Below are 11,820 nucleotides of genomic sequence, written 5' to 3' on the forward strand. Positions count from 1 at the left end.
AAACCAGTCTGTTTTTACTGTTCTACTACTGTACAGCTCAATGACATTTGTCTTTTTGTTGCTTCAATAGAAACGAATCGTTCACTTGGTCAAACTGAACCGTCCGTATCCAAGCTAGGTGCTCCAACATCAAGCAGAGCGTTTGGCTGTCATGGAGAATAACGATCTTCTGTCAGGTTTTCCAAGAACATTTTCAGTTTCCTCTCGCCATCAGTTTATCATGATGAAGTTTGACTTGCAATGAGCTGAAAAACAGGGGAACATGACATACAGTCTTGTGCTTCAAGAGGTTTACAAATTTAAATACACTAAACACGCTACACTTAAACTGTAAATGTTATTTTGCGTTCTAGTTTTACTTTATGTTCATGCGTGAAAACCACTTCCTTATTTTTTGTGTACTTGCAAAGCTCTTGTTTGTTGAACGTGGAAGCCCTGACTTCATCAGGATACTGCACATTTTATGGTCAGTCCATACTAGACCTATGTTATCACTTCGCAAATTGTTAACTCTTTATATTTCTGTGAGTGATTTTTATGTATGTGAGATATGTGTTGTTGTTTTTTGAAGATTGTTTTTTGGTCATTTTTAGGCCTTTATTCGACAAGACAGCTAAAGACGTGAAAGGGGGGAGAGAAGGGGGAATAACATGCCGCAAAGGTCCACAGGTCAGAGTCAAAACCTGGGCCTGGTCTATCAGCACGTCACTTACCAATGAACTCTGCAACGGGGTCATTTTCTCCCTCTGTGCGGATCGTTCCGGCGATGCTGTCGTTCTCGAGGATGGGCAGGAAAAGCTGAACAAAGTCAGATGTGTAGGGAGGCGCGATCACATCCAGCACCTAAAGACAAATGTTCAAGTTTAATTGGGTTGTTCTAAGGTTTGATTCAAAACACATTAACAAATGTTTTCTGATGGCGTTAAAGGTTTGTTTATGTAATCAATATTTATTAACCACAGTAAAACAGGCCTGTTTTCAATTAGGATCACATTACATCTGCAATCACTTTTTCTGGCCACTTGGCAGCAGCGTATCTACATCGTTTCTTTTCCTCTGAAGTTGATATTTCAGAATTTTCTGGCTTATTCACATTATTATCATTCATTTGGAGTCGTTTGTGGTCACCTGATTAATTTAAGTCCATTTTTCAACAGTTTTTGGTCTACGGAAGAAAATATCTGAGTTGTTAGCTGCTATGCTCGCTAACCTTAAAATGTTTTAAAGTTAATTCTTCTCAAATTCATACCCGCAATATATTATTCATTGTAGGAGTGGGTAATGGATCTCCTGAAATCAAAACATTTTAGGGCCTTAAATGTATCAAACATAGTACTGTGGGGACCTGCAGACCCCCTGTAACTTCTGTGAAGGAGTAGAATAATTGAGGTCACTTCCTCACATTCCCAGGTTTTCTCTATTTACCACTAATTGAGATCAGAAGCAGATTTTACCTCAGTGACAAAATATCTAATGAGGGAGATGTCTGTGTTGAGTTTCTCCAGACACTTGCGAATGTAACCAACAACAGGTAGGACGTAGCCACGGCTCAGCAGATGAACCATTCGGTCCAGCAGAGTCTTCTTCAACTCCAGCTTGGGGGAGGGAGGGGGGGGGGGGGTTAAAACGAACAGTCAGCTAAGAGGTTGCACAGTTACAACATACTGAAATAAGAAGAAGCAGAGTATCACAAACAGACCTGCTCCATGACGTCCAGCTGAGAGTGCTCTGTCTCAAATAGCTTGATGAGCAGCTGGAGGACCTGCGGGTGCAGCAGCTGGTGACACGTACAGATCTGTGTAGAGTACACATTCATGTTTAAAATTTAACTCAATTCAATTCAATTCAATTTCATTTATAGTATCAATTCATAACAAGAGTTATCTCAAGACATTATACAGATAGACCACACTCCAGAATTTACAAGGACCCAACAGTTCTAGTAGTTTACTCCAGAGCAAGCAACAGTGCGACAGTGGTGAACATAACTGCTGTCTTAATGAATGAAAATATTAAGTTTCATCTGCTAGTGAGGTCATACCTCGTCCAGTAAAGCTAGATGCACCGGTGTGTGGTCTGTCTGCAGCTGGAAGTACCGTGGCTCAGACACTGTCCAGTCCACCCATTTCAACACCCCCATAGCAACTACTGGAAACCTGAAAGGAAAACACACACACAAACTCACATTGCGGGCTATGGAACCTCTATTCTTACATTGAGGAAGGAGATCTTGGTCGTCTACTCACCGAATGCACTGGTACAAAGTGCCAAGTTCAGCCACTAGCTCTGTGGCTCCTTTGTTCTCATTGCAGCACAGGTTGTGCACAGTCTCTATGGCCTTGGAGGTTGATTTCAGCTCATCTTTGTTGATGTTGACTCTCTTGTTCTGAATTTAACAGAAAGAAAAGTGTTATGTTTTAAAAGAGAGATATGAAACAGCTGGGAAGGTGAAACCAGCAAGTATAAAAGAGAACAAGCATAAGATTCTGTAAGGCAAGAAGTGATTTACAACTAACTAGCTTAGCCAGTTAATAGAAATCAAACAATAACTGAAAACTGCACACAATTACATCAGCAAATTCATCCCTGTCTCTGTACCTTTTTCCATGTTTCAACCACACTGGCAGCATAGGCCAAGATGTGGATGTATTTGTGTTTATGGTCTTGGTTAATCTTTGATCCGGGCTTAAACAGTGACTGCATGAACAGGTCCAGAAAGGCAGGCACTCTGATCTAAAGACAAGAAAGATTCATATTTCAGCATCTTAACAAGCATGTAGTTGATAGAAACAGGGTCAAAGACGCTTTGTCTTTACCAGCTCCACAGGAGGCGGGTCCATGCTGCTGAACATCTTGAAGAGAACTGTGATATCTGCAGGATTCAGGGCTCCTTTAGACAACATGGCACCTAGCGCCTGGCAGGCTCGAGGGTAGGCGGCTGCTGTGCCGAGCGCGAGGGTTATCTGACTGGCATCGTGACCTCTGTGATATAAACCACAACCACAGAATTAATGTAATGCAGATTTTTAATGGATTCCTGGTCAAACAGGGCATGCTATGGTGAGATTCTAAAGAAAAAGAGACAGTTACCTCTCGTGCGCTGACTTCTGCACCTCCTGGCCGATCCTACGAACAGCTGAACCGCCCTGTTCCTCCTGAGACAGGATGGACATCATCGCCTGGGCAAAGAGGTAGGTGTGCTCGCCATGACAGACCATCTTCTACACGAGAGAGAAGGGAACACCTCAGCAGGCAGCAAACAGAGCAACAGAAGAACACCACATGTACACAATGTGTTGTTAACATAACACAGCTAGTTACTTCTATTCTGGACTAAATTCTTAGGTCATAAGGCAAGGTAAATAATAAAAGGTAAAAAATCTATGGAAAAAATAACCCTTCAGACAATAAAATGTATTAAAAAGAGAGAAGAACATGACAGTTTCTTGATGACTTCTTTCTGTTTTTTTCTGATGGACCAACAGTCTAAAATTCATACATATTCAATCTACAATGATAGAAAAATAGCAAATCCGCAGGTTTGAAGACTGAGAGTTAGTGAATGTTTGCCAGTTTTGCTTTATAAATAAAATAATAAATAAATAAAGCTGATTTAAGGATAAACTGTTTTAGCACTACAATCAGGGTTTTAACATGTCAGTCGTGTATTTAAAGAACTGCAAGGTACAATGTAAAAGCATAAATTAATATGTGAATATTTGAAAACATAAAACCAGATTAAAAACCTATGATTTACGAAGCATTCACTGTAAAGTAACAGAAGCACACTCTAAAAATAATTGGTAAATGGAGATGGCACATTAATTTCATTGAAACATAGAAGCTAACAGGCTCACAGCAAATTCTGGCAGGTTCTTCTCCAGGTTTTCTTCTCCTCCATCCAGCAGCGTGGCCAAAGATGTCCTCAACACCCGGGAGAAAACTTCCAGCTGCTGACATGCTGTGGACACACTGGTGATCTCACCCTGATAACCTGCGTCTGAAATGAGCTAAACACACACAAAATATATGTTTCATCTTCTGAGGCATTAGAATGTAAAAAAGTGAACTACAGGCAGACAATATCACTTGTGCTAAAACCCGGTACAGTGCATCTCTCCTTGGTATTATACAAGGTTAATGTTAATTTGTGCTATGTCCATGTTTAAATAAATAAAATTCTAAAAACAAAGCAAAAAACTGCTTAACTTCACAAAATGTAAGAGGCATTGCCAGTTTGTATTAATCTTTCATTGTATTGAACTTTCCCTTATTTGGATTATAAATTTATAAATTATTGTTTAGGCTGTAAAAGGTCAAAAATAATTACCAACATCTATTTTTTTTCTAGCAAAAACAAACTTTTCTTTCCCTTTATTCTTACTTGTACAGCACATGTTGGTGACTATAATACAAATTGACTGCCCCCACTCTAAAGCATTATTACATGTCCTATACTTCTGGAACAGGAATTATTTTACTACTACTACTACTACTACTACTACTACTACTACTACCACCACCACTGTACCTTCACAGTGAAGTTGAGCATCAGGCAGTCTGGGTGAGCCTCTGCCAGTTTATAGAAAAGATCTCTCCACGTAGTGTGTGCTATCATCTGTTCGAGCCAAGCAGGGGTCTGAAAACACAAGAGACTGTATTGGTTTGGTTCATAATAGCTTCACTTACATGTAACCATGACAACTAAATATTTTTGCACAAGATGTCCGGGACTTGTGATCATTTTTATTTGTAAAATTACCTCTCCCTCAACAGTGAAAATGGAATCGGCTTTTTGGGGGTCAAAGTGTTTAATCAGGAGACTCTTGAGGTGATTTTCTACTCGCTCTTGGACCTGAGCAGGCTCTACACCTGTAGTCAAATTAAAGAAATTACAGATTAATGAAAAGTCATCAATGAGGCACAAGGTCACAGTCGGAAGGAGGAGGAGGAAGGGGAAGATTGTTGTTGTTTTTGGCACAGCCTGCTAATCCAGGAAACATCACAGGACCTTGTAGTCTGCAACCTACCCATCTGGATGAGCCACTCTGCCAGTAAATTAACAGTCTGAGCCACAGCAGAGTAGTTTTCAGAGAGAAGCTGGATGACGTGTTCTGGGGAGCCACCTGATTGGAAATACCTGAAAAAATTCATGGTTTCTATGATTAAATTCTCAGTTGGTCTTTGGGATATGTGTACTCTTGCATTGGTCAAAACACTAGTCTTTCGGTGCAGTGTGCAGTTATTTAGTTGTCTAGAATAGAAGTGTTATTATTTAGAAGTGTTGGTAATTGGGATGATGGTGATAATGTTGTGTTTGTATGAGAAAACAGATGCTTACGTTTTCAGGGTGTTGAAGATGGCAGGCTCCATGATGTAATCCCTGCTTGAGAATTTCTGAAGACAATCTTCCTGGATTTTCCCATCATTTTCTCCTTCCACATACTCCTTCACAAAGGACCATTGAAACATGTGTTTATGCATCTGCCATAGCTCTCATGTCTTTATAAAATCTCTATTCTCTTTATATCTTTTGCATACAGTAACATCTATAGAGTGACCATAACATTGAGAGCACAGAGGACTGAGGACTGAGTGAATAATAATACATTTCCTTTGGTGGATAAACAGTTTGGCTGATAAATTAGTTTTTCTTATCATACTGTCATAAGACTTTTAACCAATCAGAACAAATGTGGCATTTTTGCTTGTCTTAACAGTTTTGGGTGGTCGTGTCTAGATTTCTACTGTCTATAGCCTATTACTTTGCGAATGTCTCGCGAGATGATTAAGGTTGGGAGAGGTCGTCGTGTAGCGAATCTCGCGAGAGTTTTCGCACATTTTAAACTACAGTTCTAGACACGAACGTCTTTGAGCACAAATGGGTTAATAAACATAGCGTGTGTGTTATTGAAAAACTGATTAGGCTCCAGCTGGAAGAAAGACATTCAATGTTTTATCTAAACAACTTACTGCCATTTAATGGTATGGACAATCATTACAAAAATAAAATGCGATGACAGAGATAAAATAAATGGTATATTCAAGTGAGCTGAGAAACAGTTAACATCCATGTCTACACGCCGTAACGTTAGTTAGCCTGTAGCTGGCTAACAGACCCGCTGAGCAGCTGCAAGTTCAATCGATGCGGAACATCTTATCAGTGCAGCTGTGTGACACATCCGTCTCTCTGTTAGCTGACCGTTAATGCTGCGTTGTCACAACAAACCCGCAGCTTGTGTGGATAGCTATAGCTAAGATAATGCTACTTAGCTTGTTAGCTAGCTAAACTGCACAGCAACAAGTCGTCAACTCACAATGGGACCCTCCCCCGTGCCTTCCCAGTCTCCACCGCCACTGTAATATTCCTCGTCCATGATGACGGGAGACAAGTAGCGTTGAACTAGCTACAATAACCCAGCTGTGCGTTTTAAATCTTGACGTGACTTTGTTTTCCGGATGATGATGCTAGCCTGTTTAGCTAGTAAGCTAACAACAACAGGAAGGAAAATGGAGGGTCGGTGAACGGCAGGCTACGCCCCCTGCTTTAATATCTGTTGTTATTCCCTGAGTCATGTCTTTCAGGAACAGCAAGCGTGATGAACAGACCAACGAGAATTACATTTGCAGCTACTGCACTGGAAAATAGCCCAAACAAGATGGTGACACGGCTCAGTATTTGAATCAGTGTTTCCATACATTACCGAAATTTAAACTGAGTGTGTGAGCAAAAAGTGAATCTATTTGTGCACATTTGTGCACCAATATGGAAGTAACCTCAAGAAACAACTTGAATATATTCAAACCTGGATAATGCCTTAAATATAAGCATAACTTTTGTTTTGCAAAAGACACTCCAACTGGCAATTAATAAAAATGTTCAAGACGGTTCAACCTGTTCTATTTAACTAGATGTTAGTATGTTGCCATAAATGAGTCATGTACAGTTTCTAATATTTATGTAATATCTATATACACAGTATGTATTGTTTTCCATTCAAAAGGTTAAATGTGCATTTATTGTCATTCATAGAGAAATTAAATTTGTCATCTGCATTTCCTTGCCGTTTTGAGTTACTGAAATAGACCATTTCAGTTCCCCTTTTACAGATACTGTGAATAAATGTAAGAGGACTTTAAAAAATTAACTCATTTTTTTTTATACTTGGTATGGCATTTAGCACTAAGAGGATTAAAGAGTCCAAGCGTATGGGAACAAACAATTTTTATTTTATAATGCAAACTGCAACATATGAATTATATTATTTACCCAAAGGAGCAGAAAAAAGGTCATATACCTGTGGCAAATACATCACACAGTCTGTGTTAAATCTAAGTCCAACACAATATTTTCATCTAAACCATAAAAGGGAAAAGCCACCCTAAAACAAAATGTACATTCCTTTGATGTCGGACAGTTCATTCTTATTTTGTGAACATAATCAAGTCTCACCCAACACCAACTCTTGTTTTTCCTCCACAGACAGCGCAAAAGGGAACCAGACCTTATATCAAAGTCAGTGATTTGATACGGGATATTGGCAAATTTTATTCAGGATCAACAAGCTCAGACATACAGTTGTTGCTCTTGGGTTTCTGATTCAAGTTCTGTTCACAAATTTGAATTGAACTGTGTAATATCATAGGATTCATAAAGTGAATTCATCAGGCTTTTTGCTTTTAGAAGGCATTCTATCGAAGGATTTCTAAGCACGAACATAGCTCAGTGGAACACTGAACCTCAATCAGTTCAGTTATTGCTTAGATAAATAATATTTACTCTACAAGAGAAAGATAAGTTTCACATTGTTCAGATGTATGTATAAAAAAAAAAAGCAGTTCTAAAATGTGGTGTCAAATTGACTTTTTTTTGGTTGAAAAATCCCTGCGCTGTTGAAACATTTCACCATTTTGTACATCTGCATCAAGTCTTGGAAAGTTTCAGAAAGGATTAATTGATTGGCTGAAAAACCAGCCACGTGACGAAAACAGTGATAGAAGTCTTTTGTAACTCTGGGGAAACAGTAAGTAGCACCATGTTCGCTAAGAGCAAGCCAGAAGGTAAAAGGGGAGTTCAGGTGTGCACTTGAATGCTGCGGCTTGCAACAAAAACTGCAGATCCTTTAAAAGTCACTATTTGGTCTTTATTCTCCTCCGTCATAGTCTGGCTGTGTGCAGCTTATGCAAATATAGTCCTCCAACTCAGCTCGCTCAGCAGACAGTCCCACACAGATCTGGTGGAACCACTGATTGCAGCTACCGTCACATTGGACCCAGTTTACCTGAAAAGCGTTAAGATGTGGAAAAAAAAACAAAAAACACGTAAAAACAAAAACCAATCAGATAAAACTCTGATCATTAAAACCCTCTCATGTAGTATATTTAGTAGAATGATATAAAACAAACCTCGTCGCCCTCTGGCTCTCTGCACCATGGTGCAGCACACAATGAGTAGTCCTCTTCGGAATCTGAAGCAGCGGGGTCAGACACCGGGTGTGTGGGAGAACAAGTCCGCTTGGTTTCTTCGCTCCTCTCTTTGCTCTTCTTAGACTTCTTTTTGCGGTACTTTTTGGCCTTCTCACTGTGCTGCGAATCGGAGCTGTCCTTCCGTCGCTTGGTCCTCTTGCTCTGACCGTTCCCAATCTCCTTTTTGACACCGGAAACTCCATTCTGTGTCAAGACCAAAATATTACAATAAATACACCAAAAAGTAGTGATTATAGATGAAGTCTGATTGAGAATATGATCTACAAGCAACAGACTTTGCTGCATTTGTCATTACCCTGTTGTGGTGGGGGCTCCCTCTCTGAGACTGTTGGTCCTCTTCTGTGTTGTTCTCACAGGGGGCACTATGTGAGAGCAGGGGGGCCAGTTTGTACAGCAGGTATCTGTACAGCTGCTCGGTTTCAGGCAGAGTGACCTGCAGCAGGAATCCCTCCACCATCAGCTCCTCCAGCTCAGGTCCGAGACCTGTGACAAATATGATGAAGAAAAAAATGCAAGCGTACAGAGATGCAAAGTACCTAAAGCTTTAAAACTTACCCTCGAGTGGAACAGACTGGTGCGCTGTATGAAAATATGAACCGTTTATTTCCTGAGTCAGATGTGAAGATATTGCAGGTCCAACTCTCCCCTGAAACAAAAAACAATGCTAATGTCAAAAATCAAGAGACTCATTTATTCAACTCTATTTACATTGAGTTATAAAATGTGTTTCCACTGACCATCTTTGATACTTTCTCCAGCACTCCCTCTGTGCAGGCCTGCTGAACTCTGTGCTGCCATCGCACCGTCCTCTCGATGAGGAAGCGCAGGGCATCCCCTTCTGGCAGCCGAACCCGAATCCTCTGCAGCGAAGCCAGCAGGGGCAAGACCTTGTCCAGAGGGGGTTTCCTCGACCGATGGCAAAGTGGGCAAAGCCAGGCTTGGCCGTACCCGAGGTCTGCTGTTGTTGTAACGCAGCCGCAGTGGAAAACATCTCGACAAAGCTCACACTGCATCATGGCACCCGAAGGGGCCTTTTGGCAAACACAGACACTAAGTGCACAACAGTTTTCAGCAGGAACAAGCTTGGACTCATTTGAAGTACGCAGAGCCAATAAGATCTCCATCTCCCTCTGGCGGACCTCAGCAAGAGTGCCCATCTGTAAAATAAGAAAATTTTACTCAATATAGTAGTGTGCGTGAGCCTGTGTGTTTGTGTGTGTGCGCCATATAGGATAAATATGGGCCGATTTGGATTAATTAAATAATTTAGTATTTATTTTGGTAACTTTTTGTGTGCATTTTGAGCCCCTCTATTAAGTCTGAATGTCTCACTGAATCATTGCATTTCATTGAGCAGACTTAAGTTCACCTGGACTGTTAAACATTTTAACAGCACTTCAAATGAAGTCTTAATCAAGTTGGATTTTAGGAAAAGTAGTTTCTAACAAATTTAGAACAAATTTAACTTTTAACAAAAGATGACACATGCAGTTATTTGCAATCATAAGAAATGTTGGTAATCACAATGTAACTGTTTTTTTGCAACCCTAACTATACTATAGCACAATTGTACAGAGAAAAAAATAAAGGATAAAAAACTACAGCTACTCACAGCAGAGGCGGAGTCCTTGCTCTCAGAGAGAACTCTCTCTACATCAAACAGAGACTCCAGTTTTGTTGAAGATTTTTTACTGATCTGTGTAGCTTCCTTAGCTTTTTTAGCTCGTGACTTTTGATGCACGGCCCCTACATCACATCTCGGACAAAGCACCTGAAAACATAAAAGCGAAACACATTTCTGTATTGGTCTTGTCATATTTGAAAAACAGCTTTGAAATAAGCACACCTAATATCCGTTTACCTCAAGGAGAGAGAAAGGAGAATTTTTCAGTAGGAATGTCTTTGCTGCGCTCTCCTTCCAGGTCTGAACATCACTGACAAGAGCCTCCAATCGACTCAGCGGGTCAAGCCTCACTGGGATGCTCTCTGCTCTGAGAAGCAGCTCAGCAAGGTTGTCCAGCACAGGAATGCGTCCCCCAAGCTGCAAAAGAGCACACACAAGATTTATAATAAAAACTCAACCATCTCAGGCCAAGTGTTCAGCATGGCTTAAGTTGAAGTATACTTTACCTGAAGTGCTTCGGCTTCATGGAGCCATTTCTTGGCCTTGGTGATGGCATCCTTCAGCTGCAGACAGTTGGGCAGATAGGCAGGGATGTTTTCTACTTCCTGTAGAGCAGCGTCGAGTGTAGATATGCTGTGATACGGCCTGTGAAGGGAAATGGGCTTTAGTGAATATAGTGTACATGTTCAGAGTACAATGTCTGATGTTGGAGTGTGACTTTATCTTTTGTCTTGTGTGTTCAAATTTTAAATCTTAGTTACATAAGACAAGATTTATGTTAACATTAAATATGATTTGATCACATGATGTGTTTGCGATGGCAGAGTCTGGTGCTTAACAGCGTGAAGTCTGTCTGAAGTTAAAGCGGATTTCACCTTTTCACTTCACGTTTCTTTAATAAAGTTACAATTGTAGTGATGTTAAAGTATGAGATCCCTGTTTAAATATACCAACTTTACTGTATTTTAGCTAAAGTAATAGTAGGCAAGTTCACAACTAGAACCAAAACGGTTTGTTCTTGAATTAGTGGCAGATTTGTTGTTCAATTCATAGAAGAGATGTTCCAAACTAGTAGGTGTGGTAGCCTGTTTGTTTATAGGTAATGGATGGTCTCTTGTTGCTGTAGTTTATTATGTTTTTCGTGGTAAATTGATATCTTACGCTGAAACTTAGTCAGCCTTGACACTATTGTTTCAGGAGATTTTATATATATAAAAAAAAAAAAAATTTGCAAAGAAGGGAAAGAACAAAAAAATGATAGGAAAAAAAAAACTGTAGTATCTATCTAACCTATAACCTGGACCTTAGTCCCAGTGCAGCTTTGTGTCCTCACCTGGCTTCCATGAGGCCGAGCACCCGCTCCTCCCACTGCTCAGACACCGTCAGCAGCTCCTGCAGACGAGCCATGGCTCTCTCCACAGAGCTGTGAGGGGCCAAGCCCACGCCCTGGTCTATCAGCCTACGCATGGTGTCCAGACAGAGGCTTTCTGGCCGGCTGCTGGCTTGCTGCACGGCCTCCAGCCAGCGCGCCTGCTCCAGTCTTTCCCTCAGCAGGGCCAACTGAGGCAGCTCCACGTCCAGACCCAGGCTCACATCCAGCAGCTCCTGCAGCTCCAGCGGGCTGGGCAACTCATCAGATAGGAGGCGCTGGCTGCGTTGCTGGAAGTCATCCACCCGGGTCAACAGGTCCTTTGGGGGGGGGGGGGGGG

At 40.9% G+C, this 11,820-nt stretch overlaps 2 protein-coding genes across 2 annotated transcripts in view; both read right to left on the reverse strand.

The window, feature by feature from the left end:
• Positions 1-17: 17 nt before the first annotated feature.
• nelfcd (negative elongation factor complex member C/D) lies at positions 18-6,555 on the reverse strand. The gene is made up of 15 exons (XM_034868633.1): positions 6,318-6,555; positions 5,342-5,448; positions 5,031-5,140; positions 4,763-4,872; positions 4,532-4,639; positions 3,858-4,010; positions 3,091-3,221; positions 2,817-2,982; positions 2,599-2,733; positions 2,247-2,386; positions 2,042-2,156; positions 1,700-1,795; positions 1,455-1,595; positions 714-843; positions 18-245 (listed from the first exon to the last, which is right to left on the reverse strand). The coding sequence occupies exons 1-15, from the start codon at positions 6,375-6,377 to the stop codon at positions 211-213; spliced, it is 1,737 nt and encodes a 578-aa protein (XP_034724524.1). The 5' UTR covers positions 6,378-6,555; the 3' UTR covers positions 18-210.
• A 653-nt stretch (positions 6,556-7,208) lies between these two features.
• kdm5ba (lysine (K)-specific demethylase 5Ba) overlaps positions 7,209-11,820 on the reverse strand; it is an 18,144-nt gene continuing 13,532 nt past the window's right edge. Inside the window, exons 19-27 of the mRNA XM_034868562.1 lie at positions 11,445-11,800; positions 10,618-10,756; positions 10,349-10,528; positions 10,100-10,258; positions 9,225-9,644; positions 9,043-9,133; positions 8,783-8,970; positions 8,407-8,670; positions 7,209-8,282 (exon numbers count right to left, since the gene is read on the reverse strand). Of these exons, the coding sequence (XP_034724453.1) occupies positions 8,145-8,282; positions 8,407-8,670; positions 8,783-8,970; positions 9,043-9,133; positions 9,225-9,644; positions 10,100-10,258; positions 10,349-10,528; positions 10,618-10,756; positions 11,445-11,800 (1,935 nt within the window). The 3' untranslated portion in view covers positions 7,209-8,144. The remainder of the gene's footprint in view (positions 8,283-8,406; positions 8,671-8,782; positions 8,971-9,042; positions 9,134-9,224; positions 9,645-10,099; positions 10,259-10,348; positions 10,529-10,617; positions 10,757-11,444; positions 11,801-11,820) is intronic.

This window comes from Etheostoma cragini, chromosome 4, assembly GCF_013103735.1.
Source record: "Etheostoma cragini isolate CJK2018 chromosome 4, CSU_Ecrag_1.0, whole genome shotgun sequence".
NCBI lineage: Eukaryota > Metazoa > Chordata > Actinopteri > Perciformes > Percidae > Etheostoma > Etheostoma cragini.